Source organism: Salminus brasiliensis, chromosome 15 (genome assembly GCF_030463535.1).
Source record: "Salminus brasiliensis chromosome 15, fSalBra1.hap2, whole genome shotgun sequence".
NCBI classification, from domain to species: Eukaryota; Metazoa; Chordata; class Actinopteri; order Characiformes; family Bryconidae; genus Salminus; species Salminus brasiliensis.
Genome location: NC_132892.1, coordinates 1,797,688 through 1,814,819, shown reverse-complemented (window position 1 = coordinate 1,814,819; position 17,132 = coordinate 1,797,688). Strand labels below are relative to the sequence as shown.

Here is a 17,132-nt window from a genome sequence, read left to right as displayed (position 1 = left end):
GTGCTCGGTGTGGACAAGACTTAGAAAGTAAACCTCTTTGTTCATCCAGGTTTCATTCATACTGCGATGGTCTGTGGTTTGGGAAATGAAATGGTTCATACAGGAAAAAGGAGAGCTTAATGGGTCCCCATACCACAAAACTCCAGCTCTAGCTAAAGGCTGCTGAACTTGGGATAATTAGAGCTGCGAGATGTTTATTTTCTTGTTTTTTCCTTCGGGGAAAATAGTGTAAAGGCAGCAGGTGGTGAATGGAATCAGACCATGATACCCGAGACATGGTCTCATGGAACTATCTATCTTTATAAGGCAGCTATTTCTGGAAATGTCTCATTCCTGGTACCACTGTAATTTTATATTATGCTAATATCTATTTATTCTTTTCTTTATTTTTTATTTTTCTGTCTGTCAGTGCTGTCTGATGTGTCTACTTGTCTAGCGTAATCATTTTGTGTTATATAAAAATTCGCTATGCACTCCTGCTGTATAGACTAAATGACAATACAGTTCACTTCGACTTTGACTTAAGGGGCAATTTTTAAACGAGACATCAACGGTGCAGCTTGATTTAAGGCGTGTCGGTGTGTCTTTGCTATCGTAACGACGGGAAAAGTTAGCCTGAAACGTGCAAATTCATGTACCAAGTCTATTAATTAATCATGGTAATTATGTTTTGGGCGTAACATGCAACAACAAACCAATCAGCGCATCTCTTGCCGTTCCCTTTAAGAGCCAGGTGCCATCTGACTTTGGCGTATTGAAGGTGTAAAGCGTGGGGGGGTGTACGAGAATCTAACAACCATGTCACTCCACTGCTGCGTTCTCTCTTCACTGGCTTCACTGACTGTAGCTGATTCGAAACCCTGACGCTGGCCTACAAAGCCAAGAACGGACCAGCCCCTCGGTACCTGATGGAAATGGTCAAAAGCCGATCCGCACCAAGAGCCCTTCGAGCTTCAAGTACGGCTCGGCTCGACCCGCCATCCCTCAAAATCCACGGAAGACAAGCGTCCAGGCTTTTTTCTGTCCTGCACCAAAGTGGTGGAACGAGCTTCCCCTGGGTGTCCGAACAGCCCAACAGTCCAACGCTCGCTGTCCTCAAACCCAGACTGAAGACCCTCCTCTTCTGAGAGTACTCAGGCGAAGAGAAGAGTACTATGGTCTCCTTACTGACTTGTGTTTAGCAGAGTCTAAGATTAGAGGATCTTTGAACTATAAGTCTATTCAAACTAGCAGAGGTTTTTCTTGGGTAAATAGCAAAGCACTTTTGTAAGTCGCTCTGGATAAGAGCGTCTGCTAAATGCCGTGAATGTAAATGTAAATGAGCGTCGGGCTGCACACGTCTGTGTTGACAATTCGCTGCCAAGATAGCAACGAACGTCTGACTGTTGACGTCTGTCTGGGTTGTTTTTAGTCAGTGTTCACCCGTGTTTTCCGTCGCAGAGATACGTAGCAAAACGTATATAAACTTGATTTCATTCCCAAAAAGAGCCACTTTAGTAGAGCTAAGAATGTGTAGGCCAGGTGTGCAGGCTTAATTCTTTGGCTTAGCCTTGTATAAGAGGATAAGATGATGTGCCAGCATTAGATGATGATGCTAATACTTCATGTGACAGTTGACAGTGAAAGTAAGAGTCAGATATACAGTATACTGTTACAGTGTGCAGAGAGGCTTACATTGGACGACACTGGCTTGGCTTATTAACTGGTGAACAGCAGGCCAGACCTGGAATGGAAGCCAAAGCAATAAGCCGGCACACCTGGCCCACATATTCTTAGCTTGACTAAAGTGGCTCTTCTTGGCTGTAAAATCAAGAGAAGAGGCAACTGACCCTTACAGAAATGAGGATATGTTGGTCGACCTCTTAAAGAGACTTTTTTTTTTTCAGAAATATCAGTAAATATCAGCACAGTAAAATAGAAATATATGTATAAATACATTAACATTAAAAAAATAAATACAATTTACAAAGTTTTGAACTTTTTTCACTACTTTTTGTAAGAAAATTTTTAATCTTGAGAATTAACACCAGAGCTAAGGAGATGTAAAACCCTCAAAATCACCATCGTATGCTGAACTACATCAAATATCCATGTTATATTTAACCCTGCATGAAGCTGTTCCTCACTCACCCTCTGTTAATGTTCAGGCCCTCAGTTCAGGTTCCAGATCAGGAGGTGCAGAACTTGTCTGGAGAACTGGTCTGTTCCACCTAAGCATCCAGTGCAGAGCAGAACCTTCAGCACATTCAGGGCTAGAAAATAAATATTGTGTTAAAAGCTTCTCCAAAAAGCTCAGCAATGTGAAAAGGTTAGAAGATCTCTCTGTTTAAACCATTAAAGTGGGATATCTTTACCACACAGCTGTTAGCTAGCTAGTTAATTAGCTAGTTTTCTAATGATAATTAAAATCGTCCTCCACACCGTTAGCTCGCTCCCCATGTTACTGACTGAACAGGTGAGCTAGTTTATACGCAGCGCGAGTTCAGAGATGATCTGAGCTGTAAAACTAATGCACTTCTATTAGCAGCTGAAGACACAGTTAGCTAGTTAGCTAGTTTTAGCTACAATCACACAAGACCCAACCAGGTATTTTACCTCAGTAATGTGAAGAGAATTCAGTTAAAGCTTTAAAATGATCAATATTCAGTCAGAACTGATCTGTATGATCAATAATCAAACATTTTTACATGTTTATAAAGTTTTTTTACCTCAGAAGAAGAAGCAGCAGCATTTCTATTAGCAGCTGAAGACACAGTTCTCTAGTTTTAGTCATAACCAGGTATTTTACCTCAGTAATGTGAAGAGAATTCAGTTACAGCTTTAAAATGATCAATATTCAGTCAGAACTGATCTGTATGATCAATAATTTAGGAAATTGAACATTTTTACATGTTTATAAAGTTTGTTATTTGACCTCAGAGGAAGCAGCATTTCTATTAGCAGCTGAAGACACTGTTAGCTACACCGCTAGCTACAATCTTCAGTCCCAACCAGGTATTTTACCTCAGTACATGACTCAATCATTCAGCTACAGCTTTAAAATGATCAATATTCAGTCAGAACTGATCTGTATGATCAATAATCTCTCAGAAATGGAGCATTTAGTGTTGTAGCTCAGAGGCAGCGGCTATCTGTGAGCGTCCGTTTGGGTCTGAGGGAGTTAGCGGAGCTAGCTAGCTTCGCGGCTCCTCGGTCACGTGATCTCCCGCTCAGCTTGAACTGCGTGTTTATTCATAAAAATAATGATTCTGATCAATAATCAATAATCTTTCAACCTCGCTATCTGTGGACGTTTATAAAAGTATAGTATTTATAATACTCTAACTTCTATTAAAAGCTGTTTATTAACCACCAGACTCAGAACCAACGGAAAGCCATGTCCCAGTAACAGACCTCCCCATTCATTTTACAGCAAATATGGCATTTTACAGAAACGCCTCAGCGCTAGCATACGCAGCGTGGCCTGAGTGCACGTCTCTAACACGGCTGGGTGATTAAAATAGACGTCATGATTTTTGCCTTTGCTTCCCAAACACACACACACACACACACACACACACACACACACACTCTTCAACTGTCAGCAAACACAAAGTTTCCTCCAGAACCCTGCCTTCACCTCTGAGTCTCTGATTCACCCATTGCTAGCTCTAGCTAGCGTCACAGGTTGACGGCTAGTTGGGCGTCCCTGCAAACACGGACTGGTCTAGTAGATCAACACCTCTGTGGCAAATACAACACCTCACCAGGACAGCTGTCTGTGGAGCTGGAGAACCTGCAGGAGTAGGCAAAGGGACACTGTTTCAGGGGATTAGCAAGAGAGGTCAGAAGTTTCTGTGAGGGAACACGAACACTAGCAAAGGAGCTAGCAAGAAAGAAGTGGCTAACATTCATTCAGCAGCTTCTCCTCCCTGATAGTACCCTTTCAGGTAGAATTGACCCATATGGAAATATGATACATGCCAATATGAAGTAAAAACACAAAAAGTGTTTGGACAAAAGTATTGGGACACCTGCTCAGTTTTCATTGTCACTTATGAAATCAAGGGAACTAGAAGTGTTCATCCAGCTTTTGTTGGAGTAACTTTCTCTACTGTCCAGGGAAGAAGACTTTCTACTTAATTTTGGATGAGCACTGCTGTGAGAATTTGATTGCATTCACAGACAAGAGCGTTATTGAGGTCAGGATGTTAGATGATTGATCACCATCCCACCTTATCATTCCCAACTCATCCAAATCGTACATGGATGGAGCTCCACCATCTATCATTCCAGAGAACATAGTTCTTCCACAGCTCAAAGCTCTCTAGCCCACATCCGAAATTATGCATGGTGCTAATTGGTTCATCTATTGATCCAAATTGCTCCATACAATACTTTTGAGGATTTGAGGATGAGGTTGGGTAGTGATCATCCAGCATCCTGACCTCACTAATGCTCTTGTTGCTGAATGCAATTAAATCCTCACAGCAATGTTCCTCCAAAATGAAATGGAGAGCCTACCTCTTCCTGACAGTAGAGATAGCCACTAAAGATAGGACCAACTCTTTTAATACTTTTGATTTCAAATGAAACAATGAATGAGCAGGTGTCCCAATACTTTTGTCCACTTCTGTAAACCACAAAACACATACATCCACTCATACATAGACCCTGCCTGCCAGTCCTTTGATCCAGTCACGAAACTGCTATAGTTGCTTTGCTTGCCCCCTTAAGACCTGACAAAGCACTAAGTCACCCCACTCAGTCAAACAGGGAAGTCAGCTGGGTCAACAGTGTCTCAGCCAGGGTCAACCCGGGCAGTGGTTAATACAGCGTCTGGAGAGGAGCAGTGAACAAACATGAGTAACGAAACAGTCAGAGAAGTGTGAACCCAGAGTTAGTGAGTGATATTCACTGCCCTCCGGCACAATGGCTTTTCTACAACTCCTGAGCCAGGGCAGCTGGGTGGCAGTGAGAATACAGGCCTACTTCTACAGCAGCAGTCGTACGTCGTTACTGTTACAGTTGCAATCAAAATTATTCACCTCACTGCAAATCAGGTTAATTAGCGAAATGTCCAAAGACCAATTTAAATATCATAACACAACCTTGTCATGACAAGCGCCAAGGACTTAGGTATACTGGTATACAGTCATAATAATAATAATAACAGTAAAATGATTATGACTATTAATAACAATAATAATAGCAGAAAATTGAGTGCATTGAGTCCAACGTCAATGTAGTCTGTAATGGGGTCGTGGACAACTAGTCCGAGGCAGATAGCAGTAGCTGGAGGTTATGCAGCTGGTCTGTGGCGGGTAACAGGAGATCCCGACAAACAAACCTACATCAGCATCAGGCCGGAGAGGTGGGCAGTCATATACTCAGAAAATGGTAAAGAGATGGAAATTAGAAAAATAGTTCTGATTGGATTCATGGAGAACAGAGAATGTAACAGCTCCGGCAGATCTGACTATAACAGCCTACCTAAAAACAGAAGGCCAGAAGGTAACACAGACATGGGAGCGCCTTAAATCACTGGCTTCCATGCACTCCACGGTCCACAAACCTGAGTGAGTTCTTGAACCCCTGGATCTACATGTTGTGAAGTATAATACAGACTGAGGGGCTTGAATGATGGATGCTAAGTTTACATTTTAGCAGAGATGTGGGGGTTTCTTGGGTAAAAAAAAATCATGGTCAAATATATATTTATCAAAAAACAGAAATGTACTTGCGCTATATCCTAGTTATGAATTTGTTCAACTTCAAGTAATAATTTAATATAAAGAGTTCCAGCTAAATATTACGAAGTCATGGATGGTAAAAATGCAGAATCATGCTAATGTCACATGCACACCACACTGTCCACCATACTGTACGTGATTCAAAATCTTACTGAGACCATTGCACTTTTCTGTTTTTCTGCTCTGTTCCAAAGCAGATCCGCCCACTGTACATATTGCCTCATGCTTATTTGCGGTCCCCACATCTGCATGTTAAGGGAACTGGACCAGCATGACTCAATGATTTCGGGCAAGCTGGTGTTTATCTCAGGTCACCATGCCAACATATCTCTGCACGGGTGTCAACTTGTGGAGTTAAGAGAGGAGTTCTGGAAACTTGAACCTTAACCAAGGTCATTAACTCTGTCCTGAGGTAAAACACCCTTAGGGTGGACCATGTATAACTCTTTGTTTAGCAAGTAAGAGCAAATCAATGGGCCCCAAGTGCATGGGAAACTTGCTCCTCACACCATCAGCCTGAAATTCAGGTCCAAGCACCAATAGTTCCGTTAAAATCTAAAGAGTTAACCCCTTAAATCCTTAAAACCATATGTAAGCCCACAGCTCAGTAGTTTTATACTTTACATCAGTATCATAGGCCCTAAAATTGAACCTTGTGGGACTCCCCAAAATCTGCTAAGCTACACAATAGTATTAGCTTTAAGACTAATAACTGAACTATTGCCCTCTAGGGTTTAAGGGGTTAAGTAACCTTAGACACAATGTAAAGTTGCTTAGCAACAAATGCAAGGTTTCTATTCGAACATTTTTCAAACTCTTCAGTCAGGTAGCTCCCTTTTGGGCCGTGAAGTCCAACCAATCAAATGTCCAACCTTCTGGCTTGACCGTTCTGTGTGAGTCCAGATGAGAATCCCATTACGCTGGAGTGGGCGTCGGAGATTACTGCAGAGAAGCCAGCTTCCTATTCTGCAGTCCAGCTGGCTGTGAAACACAAGGTGTTGGAGCTGGGGAGGATGTTCCTGCACTCCAGCCTCCACTCCACAGGCCGTGGCTTCCCTTCGCCTGGAAACTTGTGTTGGTGTTCAGACACGAGGGATGGCGGGAGATAGGAACACTGTATTCTGCAGTGTAGCTCGTAGGAGGACTACAGCTCAGTTCTCTCCCATGGGTTTAGTCCAAAACCCAGGGCCAGGAGTAAACCTAGAACTTTCTTGGAGGTTAATGGTCAGCAGCAGTACTCAAATAGGCTGTGGCATTCAAGCGATACATGACGGATTGGTATTAATGACCCAAAGTGTGCCCAGAAAGCACCACCTCCACCAGCCTCCACCCAAATCCTAACCCTACCATCTGTGTGATGTTCCTCAGCCTCATCAACTGTCCAGTGTTGGTGAGCCTGTGCTGGACCACTGCAACCTCAGCTTTCTGGTCGTGGCAGAAAGTAGTGGAACCTGATGTTGACGCTGCTGTCTGCTGTTGTAGCCCATCCTCCTCAAGGTTGGACGATGTGACGATGCTTTTCTAAGCCTGGTGGCATGTACTATTTACCGTTTTAGCTTTTTCCAGAAGTTCGTAGCTTGAGGGCAGAGTCTCAGGGCAGGAGTGGTCAAGGCCTTTAAACAGGGAACCACTGCAAGTTCTGTAAGTGGAGGAGGCCAAGCACTGAACTCTACTTTATTCAAATTTTGCCATTTAGCATTCATGCAGCACCGATCCGACTTTACGGGTCCACTTCGGAGTGTTTACGGCCTCACTCTTTGATGTGCTTTATTGCTGGAAAACATGGGACTGTTGGCAGCCACCATTGCTTGGCTGTACAGTGATTCAGTGAATCACGGAGAGAAAAGGAAATGGTTTTTGACTCCTGAACGATGCAGAAATGTGAGGACCTGCGCCCATTCTGTTACTGGAACCGAAGGAACGGCTAGAGCCCAAAGCCTGGACGGATGAGTCACCAAGCTCAACACCGAGAACTGGCCTAAAGCGTTATCAGTCTCGCCTTTTTGTCAACAGTCTGCTGCACGTTTCATCAGGCTCTTTCCACAGCTGTTCAATGCATTTCTACCACAGGACCTTTGGTAAGACTCTGTTCCCATAATTCCTGGCGTGAGCAGCCAAACGGTTTAGTCACAGAACTTTGGTCTCATTTTTACATGAAGAATCTCCAGCTGGAGAGAGAAGACTCGTCTTACATTCAGGGCAGTAGTGACACTACAAACTGGCCACTTTATTAGAAACACCTACCATGTGCTTTCACTGCTGGGCCACTTTATTAGAAACACCTACCATGTACTTTTACTTGCTGGGCCACTTAATTAGAAACACCTACCTTGGTCTTCCACTCACTGGCCACTTTATTAGAAACACCTACCTTGTGCTTCAACTTACTGGCCACTTTATTAGAAACACCTACCATGTACTTTCACTGCTGGGCCACTTTATTAGAAACACCTACCTTGGTCTTCCACTCACTGGCCACTTTATTAGAAACACCTACCTTGGTCTTCCACTCACTGGCCACTTTATTAGAAACACCTACCTTGTGCTTCAACTTACTGGCCACATTATTAGAAACACCTACCATGTGCTTTCACTGCTGGGCCACTTTATTAGAAACACCTACCATGTACTTTTACTTGCTGGGCCACTTTATTAGAAACACCTACCTTGGTCTTCCACTCACTGGCCACTTTATTAGAAACACCTACCATGTACTTTCATGGCTAGGCCACTTTATTAGAAACACCTATCATGTGCTTCCATTCGCTGGCCACTTTATTAGAAACACCTATCTTGTGCCTCCATGCGCTGACAGAAACGCTCACCCACACACACCCACACACACACACACACACACCCACACACACACCTCTGCCGCTCGGCTGTGTGTTTACAGTAAGGACGCACAGCTCGATACAGTGTTCTGTGAATCAGACGCAAACACACAGCAAGCAAACAGGCCGGCCATTCTCCTCCGAGGGGAAAGCAGGGCCTCCATGAATCACAGGCAAACACACACGGTGAGTAAGACAGCTGCAGACAGGTGAACTCATCAAGGTGGGAAAGGTGTAGCTAATAAGATGGATGAGTCTCTCCAGGGTCAAAGGAATCATTTACATAATTTACACAACCCCACCTACCCATCCATCCATCCAGCCAACCCAAACAGCTGACTGAGACCTGCTGATTGGGCTTCAGTCCAGCTCCTGGAGTCCTAACGAATGAACAAGCTCACCTGGCTGTATCTACCTGGACACCAGTGGAAAATAGGCCCTGAGTGGTTTGAAGAACTTTGCCAAGCTGGTCTTCAAGTTGGTCAAACTGATTGACCAGTTTAGGAATGTTGGCCAACCGGCTTCTTCATGCTGGTCTAGCCGGTCAACCAGCTTTTTTATGTAGGTCACCCAGCCTGTTCATGCTGGTTATGCTGGTCAATCTGCTTGTTCTTACTGGTCAACCTGTCTGGTCATGCTGGTCAATCTGCTTGTTCTTACTGGTCAACCTGTCTGGTTATGCTTGTCAACCAGCTTGTTCATGCTGGTCAATCTGATCGGCCAGCTGGCTCTTGCTGATTGACCAGCTTGTTCTTTCTGGTCAACCAGCTTGGCCATACTGGTTGACAATTTTGCTGATGGACCAGTATTACCATGGTGGTTGGTCAACCAGCTTGTTATTGCTCTGTCATGCTGATTAACCAAGCATGCTGGTCTAGCTGGTCAACCACATGGTCAATCTACTTGTACATGCTGGTCAAGCTGGCTCATACTGGTCATGCTAGTCAACCACCTTTGCAATGCTGGTCAACCTGCTTGGTCACACCGCTCTACCAAACATTGGGACTTGTAGTTTGGACAATGCTAACGCGTTAGCATCACTGTTAGCTCAGTTATAAGCCTGATAAGACGTACATTAGGGTGCTGATGGACTGCATCTGGGCTAGGAGGACAGTTTGCTGAGCTGTCTCTCTGAAAGTCTCTGTATATTCTCGGCAGCTCTGGCGCCATCCCGGCCTCATAACATGGTTTTGATCTATGTGCTGAGGACTCTGCAGAGAGGGGCTGGAAATCAAACAAACCGTCGCGCTGAAGGCTTCGCTCTGGCTTCCCTCTGGCTTCGCTCTGGCTCCACGCTTATGTAATAGCAGTGAATTTGTTTATGAGCTAATAGAAAGACGGCGTGATGGGACCGGCCCTCCTCCCTCGAGCCGTTTTCTCCCGGGAACGGTGAACTTTTCCCCTCGGACCTGACGAGAAGCAGGAGGTTTCTGACAGCACGGGCTACAGCTAATCCTCTTCGAAGGGTCAGTGCTCCCCGAGAAGGCCCGGAGACAGTGCACGTCTAAGGAGCGTTAATGCATTCAGATGTTGCAATCTGGAAGCATAAAGACTGAGGAGAACCCTTCAGATACCAGCGCTGACTTGGCTCCGGCTCTTCAGCTGGGTTTTATAGCTCAGTGAGACCAAAACATTGAATTTTAGCAACATGATAAATCTTTCTGGTCATTTTTATACCCCTGAAAAAAAATATCTGCTGATCTAAGCTGGTTTATTCTGGTTTATACTGGTTTATACTGGCGTATCAGTGTTCACAACTCAACAAATGCTGGTTTATACTGGTCTGGTGCTGGTGTGGAGCTGGTGGAACAGTATACCAGTGTTCACAACTCAACTTATGCTGGTTTATACTGGTCTGGTGCTGGTGTGGTGCTGGCTGACCATTGTATTCAACAAATGCTGGTTCATACTGGTCTGGTGCTGATGTGGAGCTGGTTGACCCGTATACCAGTGTTCACAAGCTATGCTGATTTATACTGGTCTGGTGTTGGTCTGCTGTTGGCTGACCAGCACAACAGTGTTTAAACCTCAACACATGCTGGTTTATACTGGATCTGGTGATGATTCGCTGCTGGTTGACCAGCATACTCAACAAATGCTGGTTCATACTGGTCTGGTGCTGGTTGACCAGCATACCGATGTTCAAACCTCAACACACCACATGGTGATTTATACTGGTCTGGTGCTGGTGTGATGGTGGCTGACCAGCACACCAGTGTTCAAAGCACAACCTATGCTGGTTTATACTGGTCTGGTGGTGATCTGCTGCTGGTTGACCAGTATACTCAACAAACGCTGGTTAATACTGGTCTGGTGCTGGTTGACCAGCATACCAGTGTTCAAACCTCAACACATGCTGGTTTATACTGGTCTGGTGCTGGTGTGATGATGGCTGACCATTGTACTCAACAAATGCTGGTTTATACTGGTCTGGTGCTGGTTGACCAGCATACCAGTGTTCAAACCTCAACACATGCTGGTTTATACTGGTCTGGTGCTGGTGTGATGATGGCTGACCAGCACACCAGTGTTCAAAGCACAACCTATGCTGGTTTATACTGGTCTGGTGATGATTCGCTGCTGGTTGACCAGTATACTCAACAAATGCTGGTTCATACTGGTCTGGTGCTGGTTGACCAGCATACCGATGTTCAAACCTCAACACACCACATGGTGATTTATACTGGTCTGGTGCTGGTGTGATGGTGGCTGACCAGCACACCAGTGTTCAAAGCACAACCTATGCTGGTTTATACTGGTCTGGTGATGATTCGCTGCTGGTTGACCAGTATACTCAACGCTGGTTAATACTGGTTAATACTTCTGCTAGTCATGTGACCAAAATCAGATCCAACATGTACACTATGCTGGTCAAGAGCCGGTCAGCTTGCTCTTGCTGGTCATACTGGTGGTCCAGCTTGGCCAGTCCATGACCCTGTTGCTGGGTCACTGGTTGCCCTTCCTTGGAGAATTCTCCAAGCCACTGACCACTGCATACTGGAAACATGAGACCCACAAGACCTGCCAGCTGTTCTGGAGATGTTCTGACCCAGAACATTGGTTCTCGCCAAAGTGTCTCAGATTCTTACACGTGCCCATTTTCCCTGACGTGGGCAAGTTTGACCAGATTACACTGTGCTGACCAGCTCTGGCCCAGCATGACCACCTTCAATGGTCAAGCCAATGTACAAAGACTACATTCCAGGTCATTTGGGAGCGTTTCCACTGGTCCATTCATCACCACCAGTACCAGACCAGTATAAATCAGCATGGGTGCTGCTTTGACCACTGGTATGGTGGTCAGCCAGCAGCACAATCATCACACGAGACCCCGTATTTGATGACCCCTAGAGTTTCAGATGCACTAGTCTGTGTCTGGAGCTCACTTTTACCGCCCTGTTTACAGTAGTGGTGGGCGTGGCTTGCTCGGTCGCCCACCCGCGCGGTCGGAGGGGTATATAAACACTGGGCAGGAGCGGTGCAGTCCAAAGCAGCAGCTGCACGGCGGCGGGTGTGCGTGCGTGAGAGTGTGCGTGTGTGTGTGTGCGCGCGCGTGTTGTCCTATTTATTCGTACCTTCAGACGAGCGGCGGGATGGTCCGGGGGTCTGTGGCCGGGCTGCTGCTGCTGTGCGCGGGCAGCGCGGTGCTCAGCGTGCCGCAGTCAGGGAGGGGCCGGGATCAGCAGCAGCAGGTCGCCCTGGACACAGCCTTCCTGGAGGCGACCGAGTACTCCGGACTGCAGGGTAGGACCTGGAGCTTATTGGTAGCAGCAGTAGTGGGATGCAAATGTGGGGAAATTGAATTTGCATAATTGTAATGTAGTAAATACTTATAGTTACTTTGTTCTTAAATATTATCCATTAATACTTTAACTTAAAAGCATAACTAAAATGACCCCAAAAGATAAGAAAAGGGTCTCAACACACCTTTAGTTGCATTTAGTTTTCAATGCAAAGTTTTATTAATCAGTTAATCAAATTAATTTTCCCACCAGTGCTAAAAGCTATAATAGAGTTTCTCCTAGTACAATATTTATAGAAATAATATCAGCTGTTAAACCATTGGAATTAGTCATACTGCCGGGACCACATTTCCTAAAGGAAATAAAATCTAACTAGTCAAATATTACCATTGATTTACATGAAATCTAATTATCTTTTCTATAATCTATCATTTTTTTATCTATAAATTATAAATTTTCTACTAGTGAAAAGTAAAAAAAAGGTCAAACAGTTGTTGTTTGCAGATAGAAACTATAATTCCACATGTCAACAGGGTAATTCTTACTATTAAACATGTTAGTTTTAGGTAATTAATAATAATTATATGATTAAAATTGCTTTACAGAAGTACATATGGAAGAAAATTGGAATTCCTAGTAAAAATTGCTAGTAAAAAGAAATTCTACTTCCAGATATTGACGCTGTCATACAAAAAACATGTTTTAATTTGGAAACTTTTAACATATTGTAAATCTGGCGGTTGTTCTTCACATTATATTGGAACTTTTATTATGAATGGATCAATAGAAATGACCCAAAATGACTGTACATTGACTTACACTGAAAGTAAAGAAAGGTTTTTTTCTACACAGTTGTACCAGTAAAAAGTTTAAACAAAACTATTAAAAACAAAAAAATATTCAGAATTATTAACAAAAAGTTATTTTCATTACAGATACTACAAAATCTAGTTTTAGTTCTACTAGTGAAAACTGTATGTCTAAAATGTCTAAAACTATATTTTAAAGATCTAAAATTACACGCCTTACATAAATAGTAAAACTACAAAAGTAACAAAACTAAATTGAAATAGTTGGAATTAGCATTTATTGGAATTAGCAATTAATGTACCTGGACTTTTAACCAGTCAGAATTACAGTGTAAATATCTTTAATTGCAGTTTCTACTTCTAGAAATTCACATTCTAACTTTTAAGTACAATTTCTCTAGAAGATCTTTAATTTGACTCTGTTTCTGTAAATAAGAGACAGTGAGATTTATTTTTGACTTTCAATTTATGATTTCATATTTGATCTAAAATTAGAAATTCTGTTAGGAAAAAAAAACTTCTGCTAGAATTTTTACTAAGTAAAATTTGAGTTACAGCTTATATTGCTTGTTTGAGTTTTCTAGAAAACTCTAGAATCTGGTGATTTTTTAATATAAAAACTAAAAATTATCAAAATTCAGAATTTTTTGAGTTTTTACATTTATGACGGTTCTGATATGATATAATATCTGACCTATTCCTACTCTGTGTATCGACTTTGACAGATGTTCCCATATCAGTGTATCCCTAATTCATGCCTTTTTATTTGCTCTAGACGGCTGTACAGAGAACGGTCGGTTCTACCGGGCGAATGAGCAGTGGGAGAGACCGTACATGGGCAGCACTTTACTCTGCACATGTCAGGGAACAGCAGGAGTCACCTGCGAGTCCAAACCAGCAGGTGAGCATTTGATAGCTAACAGCATCCCACAATCTTACAAACAAAGGTGCTACAGGGGATCCTTCAAGCGATACCACTTTGGTTCTATAAAGAACCATGGTTTGTAAATAGAGACGTATGAGTGTGAAGAACCTCTAAAGGCCTAAAGAACCATCACCTGATGTGAAGTTTCTTTATAGTCACCCACCTCAAAGAGCCATATGTAGCACCTTTGTTTTTATGAGTGTAATACAGAACAATATCAGTGTGTAGCAGACAGTGGTGGTCAAAAGTATTCGGACAGTATTCAGTTTTGTTTGAGTGGTGCAGAGGGGTGTGGCTTCTGAGCAGTCTGGTCAGTCAGGTCTGGTAAGGAGAACATATTATTGTACTGTGTTTAAGTTTTAAACTTAAAAACATTATTTTTCATTTACGACAAAATCTGTGATGTTTACACAACGATTCTTGTTGTAATTATAGTGATTGATGGTGATTAGGAAGGTTATTACTACTAGTGTGCTCTATTATTGAAATGTAATTACATGCTTAATTACATAGTTATGTGAGTTATACGTATATTCAATCGATATTGTCAATTGACGAGTTGAAGTCTGCACTTAAAACATATTTATCAGTTTTTTTAATGTTGGAAATTCTGAAAAAAATATGTATATATTAAGAGTAAAGGATGTTCTTTATATATAATAATAATAAATCATTTGTCCAGGGTTTTTTTAACCTTGGATGGATTTATTTCATTGTAAATGCTTAGAAGTTACTTTCTAGTAAGAATATTTTTTAGTACATGCTAACATTTGTCTTTTTTTGAAGGTTTTATGTGAATAAATGTTATGTTATGTATTTTCCTGATTATATGCCTTTTTCTGAACATATACCACATGGTGAGCATGACTCTGAGTGCTGTGGGATATTTAATATTAATTTATTAATTAATTTAACATTCATCTTTAGACAAAATGTAAATTAAATGTGAATCAACTTTGTCTAAACTGTTTTGAAGAGCAGAGCAGAATGGGTTAAGCTTTTATAGAGTAACAGGTCACACAAAAAATATTTCTTTTTGACACAAATTGAATCTGGCAGTTGTTCTTTATATTGTATTCAAATTTCATAACGAACGGACCAATAGAAATGCTCCAAAATGACTTCATTCTAAAATCTAAAATATTTCTTCATTGACTTTCATTGAAAAGTAAAGTAAACTTCTGTAAAGTTGTCATTTTGGAGATACAGGGTTTTTGTGTGACAATGATGATGACAATGATGTTCAGTGCTTGTGTCTAAGCCCTAAGCCTTGGTTTTGCTCCCGTAGTCGAGGAGACCTGCTACGACAAACTGAACATGAGGTCGTACCGCGTCGGCGAGACGTACGAGCGGCCCAAGGACGGCATGATCTGGGACTGCACCTGCATCGGCTCTGGCAAGGGCAAAATCAGCTGCACCATAGCAAGTGAGTGAGGGATTACATGGTTTATCTCACATGCTAATACGGCTCTCACTTTAAGCCACATTAATAGAGCTAGGAGGCTAATATAGCTAACAGCATATAATACTGTTAGCTGGCAGGTAGAGTCAAGCTAACCTAAACCCAGCTGTCCATCAACGTCAATAGGTGGGTCATGACATCGGATGACCAAAATACAATGTCTGGACGTCCCACGGAAGTTGTGATGTTAACGTTGTTTTGACATTTAGCTACATAATCCTAACGTCCACTCAGTGTCAGTGTGACGATCTAACATCTTTAGATGTTGATATTTTGTTGGTGTTTGATCATGGTGGTCAAAATCCAGCGTCTTCCGAACGTCTTATTCCAACGTCATATTGACGTAGAATATGGTTTAGTCGTCAGATTTGCTTTGGTAAAACCCAACCTTTGGTCAGCGTAACAATCGCAACGTCCACTCGACGTGACATTCCAACAGCAACACTCGTTGATATTTTGTTGCAATCGCAATTCAACGTCTATCTAACTTGTCCTAACGATTTTTACTAAAATGTAATTTTATATCCGTCTAGCGTTAAAATCCAACGTCTTTCTGATCAACGTCAAATCAACATCCGGCACTTGCTGGGAATAAAATAGCTAATAGAGGTTTAAGGCAAGTGTGTGATGCTTTATGCTACAGTTAGCTACAGTTAGCATCATGCTAATCGAACTGATCATATAATTTAAGCACATGTACATATATCTACCTAGCTCCGCCCAGTCGAGTTATAAGTTACTGATTCTCAACGAGACACAATGCTCTGTTCTGATTGGGCAGCCCGGCAAACCTCATTTTTGCGTAAATTAAGTTAGTGTTCATAATTTTTCTGATCTATTATCTCGTGCCAGACCGCTGCCACGAAGGAGGGCGCTCATACAGGATCGGGGAGACCTGGACCCGCCCCCACGACACTGGCGACTACATGCTGGAGTGCGTATGTCTGGGCAACGGCAAAGGAGAGTGGACCTGCAAGCCTGTCGGTAGGTGCTGCTCTGAATCGGGGGCAATGGGGGCAGCTTGTTGTTCTTGGCGTGGGCTGGAGAACAGTTCGACAGCAGGGATTCTGGGAAATCCAAGGCCAGTGGTTAAGCTCATCGCAAATATTTAATAAAAGGACAGTGGTCGATACGTGAAAAGTGTGTCAGACATCAGCCTTCAGGTTCAGGTATTGGCGGAATACCAGCATCGGGGTCCAGGGTTGGCTTGAAATAGTGGACTCCTGTTAGATCATCTGAACATCTTGACCTTGGTTCATCCAAACACCCACAGAATCTCTGATCGGGGGCTGTGATTGGTCAGGATGGGCCACAGCAAACAAGACAAGGTTAAAGGTTAATATTAGCATCGCAAAGGCCAAAGTCATTCAGTATTGAGCCTAGGACTAAGATCTAGGACTATCAGGTCTACAAGCTAAGGACTAGCTTAGCTTGTTCTTCTCTGAAGTCTTGGATTGGCCAGCATTGCACATTCTATCCACCCAGAAGGTAATTTGAAGACACGTGGACTTGGACTCTTGGACTCTTGACCATTGGATGGCTGTGGCATCTCTGGGGATGGAAGTCAGCAACATCTACACATGATCTGTTGTAGTTGTCTTATGAAAAAACATTGACATCTCAGTGG

At 42.8% G+C, this 17,132-nt stretch overlaps 1 protein-coding gene across 3 annotated transcripts in view; it reads left to right on the top strand.

The window, feature by feature from the left end:
* The first annotated feature begins 12,067 nt into the window (after positions 1-12,067).
* fn1b (fibronectin 1b) overlaps positions 12,068-17,132 on the top strand; it is a 44,486-nt gene continuing 39,421 nt past the window's right edge. For all 3 annotated transcript variants that reach the window (XM_072657031.1, XM_072657030.1, XM_072657032.1), the window contains exons 1-4: positions 12,068-12,310; positions 13,894-14,019; positions 15,332-15,469; positions 16,358-16,489. In XM_072657031.1, coding sequence (XP_072513132.1) covers positions 12,160-12,310; positions 13,894-14,019; positions 15,332-15,469; positions 16,358-16,489 — 547 coding nt within the window. In that variant the 5' untranslated portion in view covers positions 12,068-12,159. The remainder of the gene's footprint in view (positions 12,311-13,893; positions 14,020-15,331; positions 15,470-16,357; positions 16,490-17,132) is intronic.